At 40.7% G+C, this 27937-nt stretch overlaps 1 protein-coding gene across 3 annotated transcripts; it reads right to left on the bottom strand.

The window, feature by feature from the left end:
• Window positions 1-1127: 1127 nt before the first annotated feature.
• Window positions 1128-27686, bottom strand: ergic1 (endoplasmic reticulum-golgi intermediate compartment 1). Of its 3 annotated transcripts, XM_049733395.1 has the most exons (11): window positions 27519-27686; window positions 14996-15057; window positions 11021-11161; window positions 9497-9569; window positions 8483-8577; window positions 6797-6921; window positions 4952-5056; window positions 4816-4876; window positions 4303-4403; window positions 3708-3830; window positions 1128-2633 (listed from the first exon to the last, which is right to left on the bottom strand). In XM_049733395.1, the coding sequence occupies exons 1-11, from the start codon at window positions 27536-27538 to the stop codon at window positions 2526-2528; spliced, it is 1014 nt and encodes a 337-aa protein (XP_049589352.1). In that variant the 5' UTR covers window positions 27539-27686; the 3' UTR covers window positions 1128-2525. The 3 variants fall into 3 exon arrangements, with proteins under 3 accessions (XP_049589352.1, XP_049589358.1, XP_049589368.1); XM_049733401.1 differs by lacking the exon at window positions 11021-11161 and having other exon boundaries at window positions 27519-27685; XM_049733411.2 differs by lacking the exons at window positions 11021-11161; window positions 14996-15057 and having other exon boundaries at window positions 27519-27677.
• Window positions 27687-27937: the final 251 nt, after the last annotated feature.

Below are 27937 nucleotides of genomic sequence, written 5' to 3'. Positions count from 1 at the left end.
GTTTTGGATGGACCACTCTAGACGGGTCAGCAGCCTGTTAGGGTTATATCCCAGCCCGAAATCAAGTTCTGATGTTCTCATAGCTCCAGGATCTGCCTTGTTCATAAGTACACTACTGTTCAAAAGGTTGGGGTCACACCAGACAATTTAGTATTTTCCATGGAAACTAACATAATTGGACAAAGTTTTTCTAATTATCCATTAGGCTTCTAACACAATTAGGAAACACAATGGACCGTTATAAAACTGGAGGGATGGTTGCTGGAAGTGGGCCTTTATACACTTATGTAGACATTGCATTAAAAACCAGACTACAGCAGCTACAATAGTCATTTACTACATTGTATTCCTGATTAGTTTAAATTAGCAATTTTATTTTAAAAATAAGGACTTTTCTAAGAGACCCCAAACTTTTGAACGGTAGGTGGAGGGTACAAAAGAATTTCCACTGTTAAATATATTATGGAACACAATGATGTCATCCCTGAGTGGAGGACAATTTGGGAAAACAGTGGGAACTAGACATTCCTTTGAAAACTGAAGCCAACAGAAGCAATAAAGGACTGCAAGAATTTGGGACAAGCTGTTTAGAAGGTAATGGCAATCTGCCTAACGAGAACTAACTGACCAAAACGCAAGTACTTTCTGGATGTACTTTGTACCGTGTCTTGACCTCATTTTAAATTAGCTTGAGTTGTTGATTGACAAGGCCAGTGATGATTCATCTTACACAGCGGACGCATTTGTGCCAAAGCTGTCATTTGGTGGAGGCGGTGATGCTTTGAGTATGTAGTGACGAAGGAGGCCACCTGAGTGAGGCTCAAAGATGTAGTGTGAATAAAAAGCAGTTGAGTCACATGAAGAGGCTCTTATCGACGCCACACATACGCATGGTGATGGCTTATCGACCTCTTACAAGCTGACATCACACATGACCTGAAGTGCATATGAGGTTCGTGGGAGCAAGGTCCAACTCACGCACGTGCATGTGCACCACATGAGATGCAAAGGTCAAAGTCTTCCGTTTACATTTTGATGTACTCTCGACACCTGTTTCCGATGGTGTTTCAATGTTTCACTTTTTAACCTGAATTGTACGTCCCTGACATAACTTGGACAAACAACACTTCAGCTAACAAGCTTTTATTATGAAATGAAACATCTTGTCTGTGTTCCAGACTACAAAAGTACTACTACGTACATTGTGAATTGGACCTTGAATTCAGTTCTCTCAAAGAAGACAGTTTACAAAAATGTTCAAAATAAATATCAGATCAGTCAATGGCTGTAAGACAGTAACTTCATTGGCATCTTTACCAAACATGAGAATTAAATACAGATTGGGAAATGGGTGACCTTTTACCAGCAGAACAATACTTGGTTTGCTTTACAAAAAAAACCTTGAAACTTACAAATGAACATTGTAGCCACGCAGAATTGCGGAGTGTCAAAATTCTCACATGACCTAAAATAGTTGAAACGCAACTGCTTCTGTGTTGATGTGAAGGTTTTCCATATTCTCGTGGAACAAAAAAACACTTCTGCTTTGATCACCATCATTGCCATCATCAACACTATTTAATCAACCAAAATTTATTTATTTTAAAATACAGCATAAGATTGTAGACGTGTCATCATGACATGTCACCAAAACTGGGTTAAAAAAATGGATTGGCATAATCTGGATAAAATGGTCAAAAAATGACTTTAGTCTGTAAAGCGAAACTATGGCAGGAGTGTGTGCATGTGTGGGGGGATTAAATACACATTTACTGAGATATACAGCAACCCCCCACATTCCATTTGTGAAATTCACATACCCACAGAATTTAGGGACGGGGTTTACCTATTCTCCATTATTTGCTGAAAAATTAGAAAAACTGTTTTTTGTGCTCAGCCAAACCAATGTCTAAAAACACTATGTAAAAGTAGTGTTTTGTTACCATGGTAAAGAAACGGGAGAAGGTTCATCAGTCAGGTCATTGCCCTGGCCAATAGAATTTTTTTGTTTGCCCATATCTACTAACATCTTGAGGCAAATATAAAATGTTTCTTTCAATTATTTTGTGGATTGCAGAACACCGCATTGCTTCTTGTGACAATCACTAAACATGAAGATGCTTGTGGCAACTCTAAGAGCACACGCCACATTCTTTTTTACCAATGAGATTGGCTTGATTAAAAAGAAAAGTTCCAAGTTAATAATACAAAAAAAAAACAAAAAAAACCTGAATGGCTGGCTCCCGACTCACTCTAGAGTTGGCCGGAGGAGGTGGACTCGTGATACTCAGCAGTCACACGTCACCAGAGCACACTGAGCCTGTGGGCTACGTCGCTAACTGTGAAGAGAGCTGGTAGCCTGAAAGTTAGATCCTGTGCTTTGTGCACCTTCACTGGGCACCAGGACAATGTCTCTACAAGAAAGCAGGGTTGGATTTAGCTAACAGGCTACTTTGCACTTATAATTACATAGGGGAAGGTGGATAAGGGTCAAGGTCATAGTGGAGGTGGTGTTAGGTTTAGTCCTAGGAAATTTTTCCAATCTGGATCTTCTTCCAGGCCTCTGATGCGGTGAATATGCAGGAATCAATAATGCCCGCCACTGTAAAAGTCCCTCCAACAATGGCACAGATCTGTACACAAAGTAGGTACAACAATTCATTTAAATTGCAATGGAGTAGAATGCAATTTTCAAATCGTAAAGGCTCCAATTTAATCCATCCACTTTCTGATTTAAAAAGACAAAAGTACTGGAAGGCTTTATTTTGTAATTATGTATATCTTAAACATATATTTTATTTGAATTGTGACCAGTTAATTCAGTGCTTAAGAAATGCAGTATACATTTTCACATCTCATTTCATGAAACATGAAAAATAGAAGTGTAAAAAGCTACAGATTTGTTTTACTTTAATAGGTTTTGACGTATGACACACTTTGTTTGGTAAGTTAATGACTCAAATTGAAGTAAATAAACTGTCTATTATTAATTTTTGGTTCAGCCCTAACTAAATGGTTATGGATAAGTGCAAAGTGTAAGCAACAGTAAGCTGGAATGCAATCAGCCTCACACTTGACTCACAAACAAAAGGAATGATTCACAAGCGCACAGTCATGACCTGCTTTTAAGATCCCTTAAGTCACCACTCGCCCAAAGCAATACAAAGGGCCAATTATGGTGGAACTCATCATCGAAACGGCCAATTTAGCCTTGACCACACTTTCAGTCAGTAGGAAAAAATTCTGGTGATGCAATGAAAATAGAGCGCACACACAAAACATGAAGAAAATACTTTTCGAATCAAAGTAAGCGATACACATATACCTTTACAAACTGGTTAGTGTTTTTAGAAGCACATAAGCTGATCATGATGATCAAGTCGAAATACAAAATGTTTAGATTTGGTTTCATATCTGCACATTTTACGTACTTAATATTTGAACCACAGAAAGAATGTTCCACTCTTTACCACCAAAATCAAAATGGCAAATGTTTAGATTTGGTTTCATATCGCACATTTTACGCCCATAATAAATAAAGCATACATAAATATTTGAACAACAGAAGGAAAGAATGTTCCACTCTTCACCACCAAAATGTTCTACTGTCTCCCTGTGATAATATTACCATTTACGGACATAAAATGTGAATAAAGTGACGTTTGGTCAAGTTTCCAGGTCTTAAAGTCACAGTAGGGTTCACTCACACTGGTGATGAAGCGGTAAAGGGGTTGCTTCCTCTCTGTGTACTTGACTGTGATTGGACTGAGGTCGTATCGGAACCAGATGGCCGGTATGATCCTGCCCGTGTGGCTGTATGCAACGTACTCCTGCGAACAGAGCGTGTGGTACATATTAGCGTGCTGTGGGAGAAGCGCTCTAATCAGCAGTATTATACATTTTGGAATCCACTGCCCATGCTGAGTAATTGCATCTTTATCTGGAGGCCTTTCTGAGTCATAACCGTATCAAGTCACTCACAAATTATTCATCTAAATTCAAATCAGATGTAGAAAGTGTGTGTTTTGCTATTTTCAAACAAGAATAAGTATTATTTTGATACATTCTGCACATTCTCCTTGAAGAGCTCAAACCACGCTTCTCAGAGGTACATAACAGCGAAATCATGCTATTATCAAGAGATGAGGAACAAAGCCTTCCGCAAATAGCCCTCTAAAAAGGAGTTTGAAATAGAATACCAATGCCACAAGATGGCCACAAAGGACTTTAGTTGTGTTTTCTTAAGATTGTTAAGAATGAATGAAAGAACCGGAAGTTAAACTGAAAAAAGGACTAAAGTACCTTGTTGGCCACCGTGTACTGGTAGGAGAACCTCTGTTTGCCTAATAGATCTTCATAAACTGTCGGCACGATCTTCAGAATGTAGTCATGTGAAGCCAGAGCTGAAAGAAGAGAAAAAGATTAGAGATTACAATGAACGTCTGCCATATCGTGGATCATCATTTGCATCCCCAATATCATATTTATACAGCATACAGTACAGGCAAGTCGAAATTTAGAATTGAATGCCTTTAGTGAAGTAAAATTTTGTGCTAAAGAATTTGTGTGTTTTAATAAGTTTAAAAGGCAAGGAGCCGTGGTCGAGACAGAAATCAAGTGCGGATAGACTATGGCGTCAAGTGCGGATAGACTATGGCGTCAAAGTGTGATAATCATCATAAACAACAATTGTTGGCCCTCTTCATCATCATCATGTCACCTCTGATGAAATTTACATCAGATTTGCATACAATCTGTCAGCGTTTGTTCCACAGTGTCATCGCACGCAATGAAAGCAGTGTGCAATTTACATACGATTCGATGCCAGCTTGTCCGCTCCTCCTAAAGCATTGAAGGCGCCATGAACTTTTTGCACCTTTGAAACAAACAAAAGAGAACATTTCTTTTATGTTTATTGTTACTCATGTGTCATGTGTGTGTTATTGCCAACCTGAAGCTTCTCTCCAAATGCCAGCTTGTGGATTGAGTGAGTCATGTCAGGACTTTGGGGCTGGGCTGTGGCACTGTGTGTGGACACGTGGAAGTTTCCTGGCACCTGATCACACATGCACAAAGGCAGTATGCAAATATTGTCAATAGTGTAAATGTGTCATCTAAACTAAACCACAATGTGTTTACACTTGAATAAAACTTCGCTCACCTGTCTGCAATAAACAATTTTAACTGACACAGTCAGGGAGACAATGCTTACTACTAATGTGATTTTAGTCTGCAGTAGTTTAATACAACACTTTATAATATAAGGAGCCTTTTCTGAATATTTGGTCCAATTCATGCATCTAATGGGGCTAACCAAAAGATAATATTGCAAACACCACCCAGTATGTTACAATGCAGTTGTACATCACCACAGACTGGGGCCTGACTGATATGGATGTTTTTACAGGAAGAAAATTTGACTGTTTTCCAATATTATGTTATTATTTACTACAGTAATAAAATCTGCGTTTCTTTTCAGATTTTTGGGGGGAGGGGAATACTTAAATGTCATTATCTTATGGTCTAGCGCAGGTATGGGCAAACTACGGCCCGCGGGGACTGTTTAATCCGGCCTGCCAACCCTAAATAAATTGTATTAAACTTTTTTTTTTTCGGTCATTTTGCCTGCAATGACTGCGTTTCCCCAGTAGATGGGGAACCACTCGCCTGCGCATTTACTACCGGAAGCCGTGTCAGAAAGCTCGGTGCACACTCACAAGTGCGTGTACGTACTCAGTAGTACGGAAATGGCGCACTCGCGCTCTATTTGTAGCAGTGCCGAATTTAGAGCGTGGGCTGTGACGACAGCATTCTTGTAATTTGCACGCCGAGTTTTCGGATACAGTTTTACGCTAAAGCCACCCACAAACCTTCCCCTGGAATCCTTCCATTAAAATGAGTCGCCCAAGGAAAAGCAAGGTGGACACTGAGTGCCGAGTGTTTAAAAGGAGTGGCCAATTTGGCTCGACGTACGCGACGTGACGTTCAGCAACATGAACATCAACATCAAATGAACACTGAAAATGAAGGGGAGGCTTTCAAGTTTGTTGTAAAAAAATGCATTTTGAATATGATCTGTACAAATAGCAGGGATTGAAACTAGCGACCATTCTCATTTTCAAACAATGCAGGATGCTCAAGGACATTGATGCACCACCTGTTTGTGACTAATCTTAACCTTTAAAGTTCTTAAGGCTTACTTTAAGGAAGTGTTTTCTGTTTCCTCACTTCTGTTACCAGGTGTTTGTGAGTTAAAACTCTGCTCTGATTTTCAGATACCCCTCACCGTGTTGCCGTTTTGATTACTTTATTTGGATGTATGCTTTCACCGATTCTTCAAGATGATATATTTGGTCAGAATGTTTGCCGTTTGATGTGATCTCATAAGATAAACATACATCTTTCATTAATCTGACCTGCAGGCACTGAAGTGATGGAGATTTGGATGATTTTCCCTAAAATTTATGAAATGATGAGAATCGAAATTGCCCAGGACATGAATCATTTTGGTCTGTAGTAGTAGATGGTCATTACATTATGTAGGTGAACCAAGTGTTGTGAAAATGTTGAGAAAATGATGTTAAGAAAGAACTTTATGGATCAAAAACAGGATGTTCCTAACGCACCGTGAAATAATTGCACCCACTAACACGTCTTCAATTATTCTACAGGGGAACGTGTCAAATTTCCAACTACTGAGTTAATGATTGTGAACCCAGAGGAGAGACTGACGGAAAACAAGCTGGGCTTCGTAGGACACGGTAATTGTGTGCATGCGTGTGCGGCGAGACGTTACTTTGTTGATGGTGAATTCCCCTTCGAAGCGGCAACCGTCTCCGTGGTTGAGGGCAACCTTCATCGAGTTGTCAATGTGGCCGACCTCATGGCGCCCCATCTCATCTTGTATGTCCAAACCCACCACTAGAAATGGACAGACCAACAATGGTGGCACATCATCAGCATGCAGCAACATCTTTCAAGGTCCTACAGTGTTATTGGGAGTTAAAAACTAATTCAGTTTATAACATTACCGTCTCTCAATCAACATTCATCGGGCCAGGGTTCGAGGATATGTGATACAAATTGTTGAAAAAGTGGGGGAGGTGCAACACACCTGACAATGTAGAACCTTTCTAGAAAGAAAGAAACTTTCTACAACTAAAATATTACCAACATTTTTCTTTGTAATTTAATTAATGAATCAAGATTTTTAAGTTTTAGAAGAAAAAACATTTTCTTCCACTTACTGCTGTCTGTGCGTAGGTTCGATTTGTGTACAGCAGGGGAGGATCTATTCTAGTGGGATACAGGGCTAGGGCCCAAGCCAAACGCATGAAAAATCCAAAAGTGTTTGCCTTACCACCTTTAACAGGTCTTATATATAACTAAGAACAAAAATAACTCTAATACATAATTGGTTGCTTGATTGATTGCTTTTAGTGTGTGGAATAAAGTCGGTCAACGTCAAAGTGGTCCTTGCATCCTATTTCTCTGTATGTCGGCCCGCAAGCAGTGTCCTATTTACAGCACCTGGCTATGTTTCGACTGCGAGCATAAGATGGGATGGCCGCTAAAGATATCCGCATGCCGTCTGTCTGACCTTTGATGTCCCAAGGCATGTTGGACGCCCGTTTGCTACGCTTTCTTTTTAACGGTGATCTCAACATACAGCACAGAGATATGAATCTGTGTTTCTCCTTTTTAAGGGATTAAATGTTGCAAGAATTGAATCTGGGGTCGGGAGGGGAGGAAGAGGATGACGATGATGAGGTTATTACATGAGAGTTTCTGCTTTTCCACTGACACCAAGACAGGACAACATGCTGTAAAGGTCAGCAGATAAAAGTGAAGGAACTTTCCATGATGACGTGACTTTTCTTAATTACAGCTGTAATGGATGGTGACCTTTTAAGAAGCCTGGAATGTATACATTATAACCGCTCAGGATCCCCCACACAAAAAAAAAATCACCTACCATGAACATGATCATTAAGAATTTCAGCCTGGCTTTTGTTTAGCGTGTCATGAGTGATCTTAAGTGCTCACGAGGCCAACAGCTGCATGCCACAAACCTCATTCATAGTAATCTGGACCCAATTTTTCACACTCGCTTCCATCGAGTCACTGTTTCATGAGTCGGTGAGGGCTTGAGTCTACTTGTTTGATTTGTGGCAGGCGGCATAGTTTCTAAAGGCAGTCATGAGGAGAGAAAATAAACAGAGACTGCTCTTCGTCCTGACACTTGTGTCAAAGGCAGACGTTGACCACGTGGCAGCGACACATCAAACGGGGGCAGACAGTGATTTGTGTGCCACTAAGTGAGAGCAAGCCAAAACACAGGCCTCAATGAAAAGGGCAAGGCAAAGTCGAGAACACTAAAGAGGCTAGCGACGGTGTGAAACAGACAGCATGCAAGTGGAAGGTATACAAAGTGTGTTTGCGTGTGTGTGTGTGTGAATATCTATATTGTGTATATACTCACAATCACAGTGTAAGTTTGGCAAACTGATGTTTAAACTCACTTCAATCTTCCCACCACTGTCTTTATCGGGATCATCCACATACAGTTCATTTACACTGGGAATGAAAGAAGACAGACACACAGTTGCAGTCAAATTCTGGTGATAGCTTTTGTTTCTTTTCCTCCTGTAGCTTAACTTCTATCATAAAAATCATAAAAATAAAAACCTCATAAAAATGAGTGAACGGTCCAAGACCTTTTACACCAAAATGTGTTCTCTATTAAATGCCTGTTTCAAATCAATTACCAATTCCTTGGGGTAACCAGGACGATACTTTGATTTAAATGAAAATATACACCTTAAGTTCTGTGACACATTTATGAGTGGCATTCCAAGACTCGTGCGTCACCGTACACCTTTTTACTTGCTATCTTAGTTTCATTGAAATAAGTTCTGTTTGATTTGACTATTAATAGGCAACCTTAAGCCTTTGTTTTGTTTTATATGATCAGTGATTAAATTATTTTAAAACTTGTCCCTGTTAAAATTTTACTTTCAAACAGGTTTTATTACGTTGAATGTCATTATTTATCTTTTTATCTTTTAAATATAGATTTTAAGATGGCAGATTATTTTAAATGTTGTCATATGCTTTGATTGTCCATTACAGAATGGAATCCATTACAGAATGGAATCTATCCATCCATTCATTTGCGGTTGGTGTCACGTCACGCCGTGAGAATTTTCTTATCCCCGCCAGCGTAATTTCCGTGTTGATTGTCAGACCCTGCCCCACGGCTTGCCTAATTACACCGATCGGCCCTGAGCTGATGCAGGCACAGTGAAGCCAATTTCCTGTGACAAAACACACTCCGCTCATCGCTGACGACACAAAGCATCAAAACGTGGTCGGTGACACCGGTGATAATGTTCCGCTCTTGTGCATTGCGGACTGAAGATTTTATACGAGTGTAGCAACAAAGTGGCCAGTGTGTCAATGCTGCTCATGTGGCAACATATGCCGTGTTACCTACATTTCAGTGGTTATGAATCCCGTCAGCTCCGAGAGGAAGAGGAAGAGTATGACGACGCAGCACAGGATGGAAACTGTGGGCAGATGGGAGCAGAGTGCAAATGAATATCTTTGCCCCACACACCCACACACACACACACATACACACACATACATACACACACACGCACTGTACATGACATATGCCACTTGTCCAATATCAGTCTCATATGACATCACTATTTTTAAAGGATGATGCAAACCAAATGAGACGGTCTGCTCCAGTAGGGATGAGCTGCAGTCCTGACATTAATGAAATCACTGAGGCTGTAAATAGTCTCCCTGAATAGCAGCTCTAATGGTGGTGCTAAGGCTTGCTATTACACTGTTTTTAGACACCCTCCTACACAAATTACACATTAAATGCCATCACACCACAGGGCACCAAGTAGGAGGTGAGCTCATATATTCCGACATCTTTACATTTCCTGATAAGTAAACACTCACAAAATACACCTGAAATATTTTAGTTTTCCTTGGAATGTCTATAATAGTCACATCAAACATTAGTTAAAACTACAGCCACAGCATATTTATATATTTACTAGTTTGAAACCGTGCCCCTAGTTTGATACCCTCATTTGAAACCCTAACCCTGGTTTGAAAGTCTAACCCTAGTTTGAAACCCTAACCCTAGTGTGAACCCTTAATTTAAAACCCTAGATTGAAACCTGAACCAGTTTGAAACCCTGTTTGAAACCCTTACCCTAGTTTAAAATCCTAGTTTGAAACCCTAACCCTAGTTTAAAACCCTAGTTTGAAACCCTAACCCTAATTTGAAATCCTGACCTTAGTTTTAAACCCTAGTTTGAAACCCTAACCCTTGTTTGAAAAAACTAGGGTTTCAAACTAAAGTTTGAAAAAAAAAAAAAATAGGGTTGCAAGCTAGGGTTAGGGTTTCAAACTAGGGTTTCAAATTAGGGTTAGGGTTTCTAACTAGGCTTTAACCACTTAAAGTTTGAAACCCTGTTTGAAACCCTTACCCTAGTTTAAAACCCTAGTTTGAAACCCTAACCCTAGTTTAAAACCCTAGTTTGAAACCCTAACCCTAATTTGAAATCCTGACCTTAGTTTTAAACCCTAGTTTGAAACCCTAACCCTTGTTTGAAAAAACTAGGGTTTCAAACTAAAGTTTGAAAAAAAAAAAAAATAGGGTTGCAAGCTAGGGTTAGGGTTTCAAACTAGGGTTTCAAAGTAGGGTTAGGGTTTCTAACTAGGCTTTAAGTGGTTATTCTATTCTCATACTATGATAGTTAAGAATGCTAAATTGTTACTTTAAATTGAATGTTAAGTTATGTGATGATCGAAATGCTTTTTGTATTTTTATTATTTCCCATTGAAAAAAACAAAACAGTAAGCGGTGCTTAAAAGGTAAAGCAGCCAGGCCCTTTCGTTTAATAACAAAAACTAATTAGCTTAGTGCTGGTTAAAAAAAAAAAAAAAAAATTAGGGAAGGGGGTGACGCATTTGCACAACCGGTTTTTACCATAGCGGTCAGACTGCTGTGGTGAGAAGCCATGGCCCCAACGCTCCCACAGAGCAGGTGAGGTGTGTTTAGGTGACAACCGTCTCCAAGGATGACAGTCACATGACCTTGCGGTTGGCAGGGCGTCAGTCAAACTTGCGGCTGTTGAAGGATCTACTTTAGGTAATGTTTAACTGCCAAACAACAGTGTCGCAACAAGATACGAGTCAGCAATTCAGCTTGGAGCCAAGACTCTAAGAGTCCTACTTCCTGAAGTTTTGGGAGGGAAGGAGAAAAACGAACAGTTGGAAACAATGACAAGTAGGGCAATAAAGCATGAGCTCATCTTTCCGAGCGTTCACGCATGGGATCAACTGAGGGTGAAAACGTATATTACCCACAGAGTTTGACGCCATGTTATGCGGTTCTGTAAACAAAGGCATCTTTTGACACTAACTCCTGGCCCGTTTTAAACACCAAACGAGAACAATGAGAGTTTTCTATCAGCTGGGGGGGGGGGGGGGGGGGGGGGGGGGTGTCCCTCCGGAAAAAACACCGTGGTTAAAAACGAATGTATTGTTAAACGCAAATATCATAGCCTAAAGGAATGTGGCACTAAAACAGACCAACTACCGTGCTAGGGGTCAAATATTTTGCCTTTTGTGATATGAAGGGGTGCGTTTCTAGATTCCTCCGCGCCGGCCGGCCCAATATTCACACCGACCCGATGGCCTTTACGACCAGACAGTAGATGGCGACAGGAAGGGTGGTGACTAACGGGGCGAAGGAACTACTTGCATCCTTTTCCTCTTAAGTGGGAAACAGACATCTTTAGCAGCCTCATTCTCCTCCCTGTCATCCAGGAAGGTGTTTGTAATCAGCAGCACTTAAACATTATGTCATTGGCTCGGCAGAGACTGGCCTTTTGTTCTAAATGCCGCTTTCATCAGATGACCGATGCGAAAAGATGACAGAGGGGCCCAAAGTGTGTCATGGGATCTTCTGAAGTGGTGAAAATGTAAAATGATTAGATGACGAGTTACTGATGACAAACACATGATGTGGGTGTAAAAGCATTCCGTATCCAAAGTGCCTACGGCCATTATTACCACTGTTGTCAGAGAACTTAACCAAACAGGTACAACAGCATGTCTCGCTCTTTAAAAGGATTACCGTAATTTCCGGACTATAAGCCGCGACTTTTTTCCAAAATTTTGGACCCTGCGGCTTATAGTCAGGTGCGACTTATAAGATTTTTTTCGTGATTTTTGTGATGACTTGATCACTTTTACTCTTAACACTATTATATACAGTAAAAGCTACAAAACAAACTGACAAATAACTCATTTTCAAATCAGATGAGTAAAAACTGGTCAAATATTTAAAAAAATATATATTATTAAAAGTGAAGACAATTTGCAATTCTAGTAATGGCACACGAATTTGATGCACAATTTGTCTTCGCGGGCCACATAGAATGATGTGGCGGGCCGTATCTGGCCCCCAGGCCTTGAGTTTGACACCTGTGCTCTAAACCCTTTCTCTTACTCTGCCATGTCACTCACAGATTACACAAAGCAGTGGCGCTGTTTGGACCATCTGCATTGTATTAAAACCCAATCAATCAGCATTTAAATTCAATTCTTCTGACATTTTGCTCACCAAAAACAAGTTGTAATGAACGTGAACTTTTAATGCATTTTATTCCGAAGGTTACTTTGAACCTTAAACGGCGGCGCGGCGTACTTATGTATTTTTACGGCCTCCGGCCTCCAGGGGGCGCTCTAGCAGGAAGCAAGAGCGAGCCAGGCGAAGAAGAGATAATGCGCCGAAGAAGACGTGCTACTTTGTGTTTACATTTCGCGCATCACACAGAACGTGATCAAGACGGACATTACTGAAAGGAAGCCTTTATACACAAACCGTCATCATGGGGGACAAAAGAAATGCATATGATGCCGCTTTTAAGCCAAAGGCAGTCGATGTTGATGACATTATCTTGTGTCTACTCTGGAGCGTACTTATGGATTTTTACGGCCTCCGGTCTCCAGGGGGCGCTCTAGCAGGAAGCAAGAGCGAGACAGACGAAGAAGAGATAATGCGCCGAAGAAGACGTGCTAGTTTGTGTTTACATTTCGTGCATCACGCACACACCCGCATTCACACCCGCTTGAGGACACTGCCAGGACAATCGAGGGCACCTCCGACATCCATTTTTTTCATTGATTTTCATATTATGTATTACTTGTGCACTCTCTGCATCCATTATAACCTGGTGATCCTGAAAGGGGGATCCTTCCATCTGTGGTCCCTTCTCAAGGTTTCTCATTTTCCCCTGGCAGGGGTTTTTTGAGTTTTTCCTTGCCCTTTTGGGAGCTTATGATCAGGGGATGCTTTGAGAATAATTGTCAATTTTGGCTATGTGAAGCCCTTTGAGACTGTTTGTGATTTAGGGCTATACAAATAAACTTGACTTGACACACAAAGACAGGAAGCTTTTATACACAAACCGTCATTATGGGGGACAAAATAAATGCATATGATGCCGCTTTTAAGATATACGTGTCGCTCGCTAATTTAATGTAATTTAGCGCTTTGTGCATGAATAAGATTAGCATGAACAGACCCTTTTCACACTCGAAGAAATGCATAAAACCGACGACGAAAGAGAGACTGAGAAAGTGTGAGGCGAAGGATATCTAACGCTATTCCAATCGGACACTAAAGAGGAAGACTTCGATGGTTTCAGTGCATAGGAGGAAGATGAAGACGGCTCTTTTTTTACTTTTATTGGTATGTTTTTTTTAACCAGCCCTGTTAGTGTTGTGCTACCGTGTTGCCGCGTCTCAGTGACTTTGCTGTGTTACTTCCGTGTTGCTGCGGTATTACTGCCGCGTCACAGGCAGTGTTTGGAAAGAAATGTTAAGGTATGTTATTAAAGCTTTAAAAGAACTTTCTGTGTCCAGTCTTTCTTTGCTAATAACTCGCGTGCACACTTCCGCATTGCTGCGGTACTACTGCTGCGTCACAAGCAATGTTTGGAAAGACATGTTCAAGTATGTTATTAAAACGTTAAAAAGGCTTTCTATGTACTGTCTTTCTTCGTAAAAAACTCGTGTGCACGTGCGGCGTATAGACCGGTGCGGCTTATGTAAGAAAAAAAACTGAAATATTCCTGAATTTTAGCTGGTGCGGTTTATAATCCGGTGCGGTTTATAGTCTGGCAATTACGGTAACTACTAAACTGGTTCTGTAAAAGCAAGCTAAACAGATGACAAATTATACCCACACATCTATCTTGAGTTTAGGTTATCGTTGTAGTTCATATACAGCAAAAAATGCTATGACAGCACTGCAAGCACGCTGTTGTTGATTTGGCTATTAAATAATGTAAGTTTTTTTTCCATTGTTTTCCAAAACTGTCATTTTCAAACTAGTACTTCCACAATTGCAAAAATGTTCCTGTTCCGGCTTCAACCGGCATTGTATGTCTACAGAGACAGTGTTTGCCTTTTCGATGATGAGTGTGATGAGTGGCAGTAAAACCATTATCATTATGATTTGATCCTTTCTGACATTGGTAAACTAAGGCTACATCACACTGTAGCTCAATTTTGACTTCTTTTGCCCATATGTTGTAACGTCAACATAAATGGGCGTCGATTATGAGAGAGGTGCACCGAGGCTGCTGTGCTGCTCGTCTACCACGTCCTGCACATATTTGGAACAATCACAATATGATTATTTTTGCTGGTTTTGCTGATTTTCAGTTCTGCATTTTGTATTTCAATGTGTTTGACTGAGGCACAGAATATTAATTATGACACACACACTCCAATGCAAATATGCTTATTTCAAGCCTTAGATGTAGGAGTGTGTCAAAATTTATTTTAATACAATAATCAAGCATTCAAATTACCTTAACAACAAACCAACTGGCTGACACCTCTCCAGTAGAGCATTTAAGCAAAAGCATAATTCAAAAAATGCACTCACTGAAAGCGCCTGTGTATGTGGGCTGGGTGAGATCTTTGGGCACTTTCCTGTAGATATCGAACCTGAGAAGAAAAAGCGAGAAAGTGGGTGTAAAGAGGGGTAAGGGAAAAATACATCCATCCATCCATCCATCCATTCTCTGTACCGCTTAGTCCCCACGGGGGTCGCGGGCGTGCTGGAGCCTATCCCAGCCGTCATCGGGCAGTAGGCGGGGGACACCCTGAACCGGTTGCCAGCCAATCGCAGGGCACACAGAGACAAACAACCATACGCACTCGCACTCACACTTAGGGATAATATGGAGTGCTCAATCGGCCTACCAAGCATGTTTTTGGGATGTGGGAGGAAACCGGAGTGCCAGGAGAAAACCCACGCGGGCCTCGGGAGAACATGCAAACTCCACACAGGGAGGGCCGGAGGTGGAATCGAACCCGCACCCTCCTAACTGTGAGGCGGACGTGCTAACCAGTGCGACACCGAGCCGCCTGGAAAAATACATTGAAATGGTAAACATGACGTGCTGAGAAGAGAGGAACATTATGTACCCGATGGGTTGCGCGATATTACGAAGGAGTGCTGGAATGTTAGCACTGGAATGTCGCCATTACTTATAAGGGCCCAGACAACCTGCTGCAACACACATCTAGCTGTTTGCACGCCACTGCTGACCTGACCTCAGCGTAGCTCCCTGACACATACTATTTACTCAATAAAGCGCAAGACCGAACAAAAACAAAGTCGCGATAAGATCGTGATACTTTGACCAAACTAATGACAGCATCCGGATACAGCCCCAGTGATAAAACAGAGTGAAAACACAATTAATCTGCAAAATATACATAGTATCCGAAAAGCTGGAAAAGAGAAATGACTTGCCCAAAAGTGACAGCTAGTTTTTTTTTTTTTTTTTTTAGTGAGCAGGATTGTTCGGTCAACTCCATGACACTGTCAATAATTATACAGTTTTAATTTAAAGTATAGTATAAATTACTGTGGTGCAACAAATAGATGTATGTCCCATGTCCAATATTAGCATGACTACTATACAACATCAGTATCCCGAATAGCTTAAGTTGTAATTTTGAATTAATTTTGTTTTGAAAGCAGCATCTTTGCAACTGAAAATCGAGTTCTATCCATTTGTTAACGAATAAGTGTTTCATAATCAAATCACATTCTTCCCCCCACATGAGGAATGGCAACAATTGTTAAAACATGGGAAAAAAATACAGTATTTTTCGGACTAAAAGTCGCTCCGGAATATAGGTTGCATTAGACATAAAATGCACAATGACGTGAAAAAAAACCATATATAAGTCGCTCCGGAGTATAAGTCGCATTTTGGCGGAAATTTATTCGACAAAATCCAACACCAAGAGCAGACATGAACAAGCAACAGGCTAAACGATAGGTATGCTAACGTGACATGAACTGAAACGAAGAGCTGAGAACTGGCCCGACGTACTAACATTCAGAGTTATTCAAATAACTTACATAAATAACACGTTTATAAAACCATCTGTGTCACTCCAATTGATTAAATCCATTGATCGTCCTTTATGTCAACAATGGGTGTGCGCCGCTGACGGCGCTTGCACTTCAAAATATTCCACAGGCCCGTATAACGATATATAAATTATATATCACATAACTATTATATAAGTAATAATATTATCAAACCATCTGTGTCACTCCAAATAATTAAATCCATCAATCAATTTCCTCGTCCTTTGTCAACAACGCCGAGCGTGCGCCCTGACGTCAGCCTCGTCGTTATTCCACAGATCTAGTATATAACTATATTGTAGCGTTAACAAAGTACAAGGACCGAAGCACCGGCATTGACTTCCAGGCATGTGGCGGCGTCGACTTCCATCCCCGGAGGTGGCACTTCCAGCCACGGAGGTGGAAGAGAGCTCCATAGAATAGGACCGGGCGTGCGTAAAAGCCATGTCCGAGCCCAATCCACCGTCCCCGGACAGCCACCCGGCCGAGCACCGGCCCCCGACTTCCATCCACGGAGGTGAAAGAGAGCTCCGGAGAGTAGGACCGGGCGTGCGTAAAAGCCATGTCCGAGCCCCATCCACCGTCCCCGGGCAGCCACCCGGCCGAACGCCGGCCCCCGACTTCCATCCACAGAGGTGAAAGAGAGCTCCGTAGAGTAGGACCGGGCGTGCGTAAAAGCCATAATAGTTTTTCAAATCTTCTGTGTCACTCCAAATCCTTAAATCCTTCAAACTCTTCGTCCTCCGTGTCACTTACAAACAAAGCCACTAATGATGCCGGTAGTACGTGGGGCCCTTCGTCATCTCGTGATCGAATCTTTGTCCTTTATGTAAACAACCGCCGCGCCACGCTGCTGACGTCACTTGAAATTCAAATTACAGTAATCCCTTGCTACATCGCGGTTCATTTATCGTGGTTTCACGTTGTTTTTTTTAATTTTTGAAAATTAATGAAAAAATTCACATATAAGTCGCTCCTCAGTATAAGTCGCCCCCCCACCCAAACTATGAAAAAAAACGCGACTTATAGTCCGAAAAATACAGTACTCAACAGTACTTTTGTTGGTGCACCGAGTCAACGAGTCATTTTTTGACTGATGGTCTACTTTTCACAACCCACTTCTCAACCAGCCAACCTCCCACAATTGACGCTCGTGCACGCATACACAAATGCACGCACGCATACACAAATGCACGCATGCACATACACACGCGATTGACTTAGGACCGGTAGCTCACAATCGACTGGTCAGCCACTTCAGCCATAAACAGTACACAAGGATGTGCGTTGTGCAGTACATAAACAAGTTACTATCTAAATAGTAAATATCAGTGCTCAGGCTTATGATCGGTATATTTCTACTCACTGATCAGCCCTAAAAATCCTAATCGAGTAAAGTCTATTTCTGGTCCAACGACTTAACGTCAAATGACTCCTCATAGAGGACTAACATCTGTAATTATCCACCCTTGCAGTAATGTGAACTGAAAGCATATGAAAAGGCCCCAAAAAATGATTTATTGCACAACTCATCATCATGCAGTGACTCTTCTGGTAATGTTATTTCAGTTTTTTTGAGTAGCGACGAGGAGGGAAAATGTGCAAGTTAACATCATAACTATTTAAGTTCATGAGCTCACACACATGTCCTTTTTGGGCTGTGGTACATTTTTTTTAAGGCAAACTGCACCGCTGACAGCACATAACCTCACGTACTCCTTCCTCATCTGCCAAAACAGTCACATCTGTTGACATTTCTTCCACCGAGAGCTGCCAGTGAAATCATGACGGCTGAGGCAATGCAGGGTGGGGGAGGAAGTGGGAGGGAGGTGCTTCCTGTCCAGCCCGACTGCTACTTCACTTTGTTTTTTTTCTCCCCTTTTTCAGCGTCCAAGTCAGGATCAGCCTCTCGCTGAGGCCACTTCCACTGAGAACTTCCAGTACCCGGGTCAGCAGAGCACATAGAAAGGACTGTGTGGGCTCGCCCAAGAATGGGGACAAAAACTCGAAGAATCATTTCACAACGCCTCAGAACTTTAATGACTGCACGAGAATCGATTAGACCACATATGTCAGAGTTACGGCCCGCGGGCCAGATCCGGCCCGCGAATTGATTATCTATGGCCCCCTGGATGATATTGAATTACTATTAGAACCGGCCCGTAGACCACAGCCGCCCGCTGGTGTTTTGCACGCACCAACACTACATTTCCCGCAATGCAACGGTAGCCCGCGATGTCCCTGCAGCTCGCACAAGCGGTTTCATTATTCATCAGTAGTCAGAGCAGAGTTCAACTTTCTGATACCCCCCTCCTCAAAAATGGCTAAACGTAAGGTGGACGCTGAGAACAGGGGGTTTCAGGCCAGGTGGGAGGCAGAGTACATGTTTACGGAGGTAAGAGGCAAACCTGTGTGTCTTCTGTGTGGAGAAAATGCGGCTGTAATGAAAGAATTAAATTTAAGAAGGCACTATCAAACGTCTAAGAAACACACAGACCAAGACAAGAATATGGAATATGAACAAAAGCTACAGAAGGTGGAAGAATTAAAACAAGGCCTTAAGTCCAGACAGGCTATGTTCACGTATGCTAAATCACAAAGCGAGGCTGCTGCCAAGGCTAGCTTTATTGTGGCAAAAGAGATCGCCAAATCAGCCCGGCCCTTTGCAGAAGGAGAGTTGATCAAAAACGGGTTTTCAGCCTCAGAGCCTAACCCCGAACATTGATGAACTTGTACAAACAATGAGACACCTCTAAGTATCAGGCTCAGCCTCAGACAAGTGAGCATCACAGAACAGTAACGTATTTTCCGTTTTTTTATTCGGTTACATTTTTACATTTGTTTCTACAAGACGTGATTTTTCTTTGAAGAAAGTATTGTTTTGTCTGTGTGCCGTAAATTTTTGAATTTTATTTATTTATATTTATTTTTCAGTTGAATGGACCAAGGGAAAATTGCAGATAAGAGCCATGAGAAAGAATACAACTGATTTGATTATTTTTTTATTTTACGATTTGAAAGCAATGATCGGTAGGTCATAGAGCAGCACAATAATACATTTTCAGTTTATAATGCATGCACTTTTACTTATGCATTTATGTTGATATTAAGAAACACATTTTGTTTTTAAAACAATTGAATTTTTTGCTGTTTGGCTGTTGAAAATGTTTTCCCTTGAAGTTACTGACAGAGCCATAACAAAATATTGCCATATTCATTTAATCATTAAATAATGTACACTGTGTTAGGTCTTAGTTCAAAAGGCTATGTGCAATCATTCCGATATATTTTAATAAACATTGAACCAGTCCGGCCCTCGGCTTGTAGCAAATTTGTTTTTTTGGCCCTCGGTGTGTTTGACTTTGACATCCCTGGATTAGACTGTCATTAGGAATTCAAATGAGGAATTGGCATAATTATGCTTTGAAGTAGGTCAACAACTATAGCCGATAAATCCAATTAAAAAAAAGAACATTTTCATTTCCATCCCTTAACAAAATTATTTCAACTTGACAGAGCAGACAATGCACAAATGCTTGGTACGTAACATGCTAGAAAATAGGCAATAATGCAGATAATTGTTTTCCAAAGTAAAAGCAAATGTTTTATTTTAATTCAACACAAAGATATCCTGGAGGACGTGGGAAATCTGAGAATATTTACTGTTGGGAAACTGAAATTTCGAGCATTTGTAGTACATCTAAACTATTAATCCATTATTAACTAAAATGAACGATTTAAGAATCGATTACCGTATTTTCCGGACTATAAGTCGCTCCGGAGTATAAGTCGCACCAGCCATAAAATGCCCCAGAAAGTGAAAAAAAACATATATAAGTCGCTCCGGAGTATAAGTCGCATTTTGGGGGCAATTTATTCGACAAAATCCCACACCAAAAACAGTCATGAACGAGCAACAACAGGCTAAACGATAGCAACAACAGGCTAAACGATAGGTATGCTAACGTGACAAACACAAACAAAGAGCTGAGAACGGACCTGACGTAACATATAGAGTGATTAAGGACAACTATTACATGAATAACATGTTTATAAAACCATCAGTGTCACTCCAATTCATTAAATAGCAACAGGCTAAACGATAGGTATGCTAACGTGACAAACTCAAACAAAGAGCTGAGAACGGGCCTGACGTAACATATAGAGTGATTAAGGACAACTATTACATGAATAACATGTTTATAAAACCATCGGTGTCACTCCAATTCATTAAATAGCAACAACAGGCTAAACGATAGGTATGCTAACGTGACAAACACAAACAAAGAGCTGAGAACGGGCCTGACGTAACATATAGAGTGATTAAGGACAACTATTACATGAATAACATGTTTATAAAACCATCGGTGTCACTCCAATTCATTAAATCCATCGATCGTTCTTTGTCAACAATGGGTGCGCACGGCTGAGGGCGCTTGCGCTTCAAAATATTCCACAGGCTCATATAACGATAGATAAACTATATTTTAAATAACTATAATACAAGCCAATAATATTATCAAACCATCCGTGCACTTTAATTCCATTAAATCCATCGATCAAATTCCTCGTCCTTTGTCAACATCGCCGCGCGTGCGCCCTGACGTCAGCCTCGTCTTTATTCCACAGATCTACTATATAACTATATTGTAGCGTTAACAAAGTACAAGGATAGACGTAGGTTTGGTAAACGGCTCTTTATTAAACAAAAAAAACTTCCAGGCGTGTGGCGGCGTGGACTTCCAGACAGACCGGGCGTGCGTAATGGCCATGTCCGAGCCCCGCGCACCGTTCGCGGACAGCCACTCGGCCGAGCGTCGGCCCCCGACTCAGTAGAGACCGGGCGTGCGTAGAAGCCATAATAGTTTTTCAAACCTTCTATGTCACTCCAAATCCTTAATTCCTTCAAACTCTTTGTCCTCCGTGTCACTTAGAAATGATCACCGCTAATGATGCCGGCCGGCGCGCCGCGCTACTGACGTCACTTGAAATAGTAATCCATTGGTACATCACGGTTCTCCAAACTTTCTTTCTGCTGCTCGATTACTGTTTTCAGCTGCATATTTTACAACTTGAAGTTTGTAACCTGCAAAATATGAGTTTCTTTTTGGTGCCATTTTTCTTAAGCCCACCCAGTTGATGAGTCACGGCCAACGGTAAAATTTAGAGCGCCCTCATCCAGTTTCGTCTGAAAATATAATTTTTTTGGGTTGTTTTATCAAAGTCAAAGTCTGCTTTATCGTCGATATATTTTTTTATATACTAAGACACACAAAGAGATTGAAATTACATTTCCACTATCCCTCGGTGAGATAGTACACATATGCATACAAGCAACACAAAAAAAACCAAGAAGACACTAACAATGAATAAATAAGAGTATTGAATAAATGATAAATAAACAAATAATAATAAATAATAATAATAAATATAAGAGGAGCAAAAATGGAGCAAGTGTACATACAGCAGACAGTGGACTTGGATATGGTGCTTTAAAGTGTTAATTGCTTTATTTGATGTTTTCTCTATTTTTTATGTTTTGAATATGTTTAAGATAAAGAAATAAAAGCATGTGAAGTGATCAACTATACTAAAAATAACATGGGAAGTGGTCAACTATACTTGTAAGTGATGTCTTAATGATCAAGTAAATATTTGTGGGAAAAAAAACCATATATAAGTCGCTCCTGAGTATAAGTCACCCCCCCACCCAAACTATTAAAAAAAACGCGACTTATAGTCCGGAAATTACGGTAATTGTTGGTAAATCATTGTGCCCTTACTTTGAAGCAACTTGGAACCAGCAGAGGCACTGCTGATTCAATATTAAGTATTTTGTGGTCTGAATAAGTCCATAACATTAGCATTGTGAACGTGAGCAACATCCTTACAATCAAAATTTCTTTGTGGCGCATTATTTTGAGCGATACAAAAGTTCAGAAGATTCAGAAAATAATTTCCCTTTTTGTTTGAAAATAATAGATTGAAGTTTCTCCCCAGTTGATCAAGTAGATTTTTTCTTATGTCCATTCTTAGTATTTGTGTAAAACTTTTGTGAAAATAAAATATGACTATTTTTAGTATTTGATACTATTTAATTTTTTTTAAATATCACCTGTTTCCTCACAATGGTTGCTTGCTGAACATTATTTCTACCAAGTTGGAAACGTTCATTTCATCTTAGCACAGAATGCAATTTTGACGTATTTTAATCATAGTACGTGTCAACATATCTGATCTAAAACATAATCTGTACTCAGAATTAGCGGTGGGACCGATAACTAACTTCTCTACTCTGAGCCATGTTCAACATGTCCAATTGCACTACAGGACAAAATCATCTGACTTTTGCTTACTTTTTCATTCACCTTTTTATTCTATATAATGTCTTGAATGTGTTGAATTGTTTATATACTGTATATTCTCAAAGAATTAAAAAAAATAATGATTTTCACAGCCCAACGTATGAAACTAAGACAAACTGTGTCACGTTCATTGATTGACAGACATGACTGCCTTCTCTGAGTCATTGATAGAAAAAAAAATTCTTACAATGGAAGCCGTGTTGATTTCACTCGTCGTTACATGTTACTTTAATTGGTTAATTAGACACCATCTCGCTGGTATGAACTGACGTCACATTAATAATAATAATTTGGAGCCTGATCAAAATTTACCTTATTTGGACTATAACATCGTCAATGAAAGTGTACTGCTTGGCATGAACGTGTCTTTCCATTTTTAAAATGCAACTTTACTTTATTTACATACCCTACCTGAACAGTATTTTAAAAGTTTCACGTACACAAGTGGTCAGCCTTTATTCTCTGCAGGAGAATAAACCGAAGGTCAAACAGCCACTTGAATACATAGTTGTCTTGAAGGTCAACGTTTGCCTTTTTCATTATTCTTGAAAACCTGACATAATATATCTGTCATGTCTCCTATTTTAAAATGAGTTACGTGGCACATGACAGGCACCAGTGTTGTAATGTCACATTTTTGGCAACATTGTCACATGCCACTCATTCCATAAGGTCATGGATTCATGGCAAGGAAAATCTGAAAAATAAGAAATTCAATGCAGTTAAGGTAAAACCGCTTTGCACGTGTGCGTTAGCGATACTTTTTCTGCTGACAACAAAATTACGACTGTTCATCAACAGTGAAATGACTATTTTCAACATTTAAACGCCAGTGATTATTTTTCTGTTGCCATGTACTTTTTTTCGACCTACCACAGATTCCCCCTTCCTCTCGTGTTTACGCATCTGTGGCCCTAAATCTCTCATAATAGAATAGAATAGAATAGAATAGAATAGAATAGAATAGAATAGAATAGAATAGAATGCCCTTCATTGTCATTTTACAACTTAGTTGTACAACGAAATTCGGAGAGCTGCTCCCTTCCTAGTGCAAACATTACAAAATGATGACGATAAAGATATGCTGTACATTGTGTGCGTTTGGTACACTCGCACCTTTGATGCGCTCATTCATTTCCTATCTTGAGCACACTATGTACTCATGAATATTAATGTTGACTCAGAGAGGCCGTCCATCCTTGACGCTTGTAATTTCCTGAATTACAGCACGTATGCCTTGTTCCGTCACTTCTCTCTGCGCGCTTCTTCTCAGTTGTGTGGTGATTAGTGAGGACACTGCGTACCGTCCTCTCTCTGCTGATCCCAACAAATGAAAACACAGCGTTGCTTTTTAAAGAAGGAACCTTACCGAATGCTTCATATGAGGCAAGTGAGTCATTATAAATGAGTCAGTTGCTCACAACCCCCTAAAAAAAGATTTTTGAGTTTAAGAAAGAAACAGGTTTGCCTTGGACTTTACGCAGACATGATGCGCCATTGAAAGATACAAATTACAACGAATTGTGATTGTGGCCTGACTCATGTGACTGACGTAAGCATTTTTCACAGAAGAGATAATTATAACAAGACAAATTCCAAAGATGAATCAAGAAAAGTTGAATCAATGCCATAAATAATTGAATTAAGGAAAAAGATAAAACCGTCGTCGTGTGTGCATCGTAAAACATCTGCCCTCAGGGTGATATTTGAGATCATCCAGCACAATCATCTGACTGAGAAGCATATTATGAATGATATTTTGCTGTATCATGTTATTTTTGTCATGATTCATGAATGGATTCATTGATTTTGACTTTTACACACAGCCAATAACGTAGCTACAGTATCATAGATGACAGAAGGCCTCTTCAATGTAGAAATTAGCAGATTAGATTAGGTAAAATTTGAGTTAAGGTACACACCGTGATGATATGAGAGCATGACAAAGGGTGGTTGTTTCCTGCATGATGTGCAAGCCGGGCCACTAGTTGGCAATATGGATCATTTGGGGTCACATTTGTAACAAACATTTCAAGCTATAGCATATAAGTATACAGGTGTTTTGACACAATAAAACATAGGTGTCAAACTCAAAGCCCGGGGGCCAGATACGGCCCACCACATCATTTTATGTGGCCCGCAAAGACAAATTGTGCATCAAATTTGTGTGTCATTACTAGAATTGCAAATTGTCTTCATTTTTAACATATATATATATTTGTTTTAATATTTGACCAGTTCTTACTAATCTGATTTGAAAACGACTTATTTGTCAGTTTGTTTTGTAGCTTTTGTAGCTCAGTGGCCTAGTGGTAGAGTGTCAACCCTGAGACTGGAAGGTTGTGGGCTCAAACCCTGGCCTTGTCATACCAAAGACTATAAAAATGGGACCCATTGCCTCCCTGCTTGGCACTCAACATTAAGGATTGGAATTGGGGGGTTGGATCACCAAATGATTCCCGAGCGCGGCACCGCTGCTGCTCACTGCGAAAAAAATGAGTTTGACAACCCTGCAATAAGAGAACTGCCCGTGCTCACACATTATCAAATGATGTCATCAAACTTCTGTACATGGTGATGAGAAAGCATACGTGTATTGCGGCTCGCGTGATCGGACATCCTGTACGGCACGCCGTTCTGGGAAAGCGTATGCTTCAACCTATGGCGCAATTAAGGGTGAGGTGTGACACACGCTACTGAAACCAACACTAACTAATTGGTCAACCGAGGTCTGCTCCTGTGTTGCAATGCAGGTTTTCTGTCAGTCTGTGCAGCATCTAAACAGGATTAGACCCCCTGATAACCCCTGTTGCACAACTACTGTCACAACCGAAACTACTCAACTAGAGTGTTCAAATGTGCTTTATAGTTCACTGATTGTGAAAAGCACACTTTTGCAGAATTGCAAAGATAGATACAATAATGACAACTGTCCTTTCTTCTTTCTATTGCTATAGCAGAGCTTTGGTAAATGAATATGGAAGTTCTACTTGAAGTGGAGATGTGAATTTATTAGACTTTAATTGTAGTTTTTTAAGTATTCACCATGACAACTTGACTTACTTCTCTTTATTTCCTTATTTCTCTTTCTTTTTATCTGGAATGTGGTGTTGGCCCGCAGCAATCTGTGGCCACGGTCGAGGCTGTCCCGAGTTCAGACGTCCACTATGCGACGCCGGTGCCTACCACCGCACCTCAATGTGTGCAGATCAGCTCGGCGCGGGCAGATATTTTCCCTGTGCCTGGCCCTGGCGGCCAGGATGGCTGCGCACATCGGTCAGGACCAGCATGACTAAGCGACAGGTCATCCGGCCGGTGCTGACCGCGTCCGGTTCCCACGCCTTAGTCTTGCAGCGGCGACCCCTGTGAGAGGTCCGCTCCCTCGTGCTAGTCGGAACCTCGATGTGGCCGACCTTCGCCGTGGTGATGACACATGCCATCTGCACATACAATTGCCTGTTTTGTAAGGGTTTTGACAAATTACAACCACGGTCCATTGGCTCGGACCGTTGTCGCCGACTGTTTTTTGCCACTGTTGTCTGAACTGAACTGCCTTTATGCCAGTTTATGGACCCTGAGGAGGCTGTTAGTGTGTTTTGGGGTGCTCTCCTGGCTATTGAGGGCAGGCTGTGTGGCAGACCTCTGAGTTTAAGGCTGTATTTTTAAGGCCTCTCTCATCAGCAGGCCTGCATTTAGTTTTATCCTTTGTTACAGTGTCACTTTGTCTTCACTTATTGGTTTTCTGTGCTGTTGTAAGTGGCAGCCTAGATATCAAGTGTGGCGTGACTATTAAGCCAGTGAGTCATAAATCTGATTAAAACAACAATGCAAACAATGAAAGCTTCATAACTTCTAATCAAATGCAGTCTTTGCAATTTCAACAGTCTAAACCCGTGTCAATTTGATTTTGAATAACTGTTCAGCCCTACTTCCACAAAACGCAGTCCTCTCGGATTGTATCAATACCATCATACCTGACATGAAAATCGAAATACGGAATTTTGTCCATATCGTCGGACTGTAAAAGACAATTTCAACATATGGAAGCAGCAGTTCAAATTGACACTTTGCCAAACGCAAATATTGACTTACCTGAGCAAGTGCCTCTTATCATAAGTTAACACTGCAAGCTAACGCAAATTTTCTCATCCAGTAAACCTTGAAGCAGCTCTGCTCATCTTGCAGAAAGCCACCATTGGCAAATTTAACCATATCCAACCGTAAATAAAGCATCCATAGATATTTGACTGAATCACTCACGGAGGCATTTAATTACCAAGCTACTAAATTACAAGTTCAAAATCAAGTACAAAATCATTCATGTGTTTGCGGAGTCTTTTCCATTTTGGACGGTGAATGCATCACTAAAGCAAGCTAAATATGCAGCAGTAGAAAGAGCAGCGTTAGCCGGTGAGCCCTGAGGCTAGTAAAATCCTTCTTTCCACGCCTATAAGGGTGATTGGGGAAAGCATATTTAAGGATGGGGGGCAAGCATGTGCATCTTATGAAGCATGCAAATAATGTCACAATGAAGCCTATTCATGCCAGATGTGACCACGGCAGCAACTTGGGCTGGCTCGTTGCTGGCGCTCCATGATGGTCGCTACGGCTTAACATCCGAAACAAAATAAAAGTGAAAATCGAGTACTCACCTCCGGACATCGAAAGGCATGATGTTCCCACTGTCTACAGGGAGGTTTATTATCAGACAAAGTCACAAAGGGCAGAGATTCTCAAAGCTACCGGTTGTTAATCAATACCGGGGCTGACGTCAACCTTAGGACGCCTTGCACAATGTGATTGGTGGACAACTGCTTCCGGTTGGTCGTGATTCTACTTCCTGTAACAACGATCACCGAAATTAAGAATGAAACTTTGTTTTTAAATGATAAAACAATTTTAAGTGTCAGCAAAAACACATCTAACATAATACAGTCTATTTGAGCGCGCATATAAAATGAAGACACTGATTTTTTTAATCGCATTTTCTCTCGGTTCAAATTACTGTTATCAGTAAAAACAAAACGTTAATGGTGATTCAAATAACAATAATAATAATAATAATAATTAT

The sequence above is a fragment of the Syngnathus scovelli genome, chromosome 1, assembly GCF_024217435.2.
Source record: "Syngnathus scovelli strain Florida chromosome 1, RoL_Ssco_1.2, whole genome shotgun sequence".
NCBI lineage: Eukaryota > Metazoa > Chordata > Actinopteri > Syngnathiformes > Syngnathidae > Syngnathus > Syngnathus scovelli.
The sequence above is the reverse complement of the archived record's forward strand: the minus strand, read 5'-3'. Positions and strand labels throughout refer to the sequence as shown.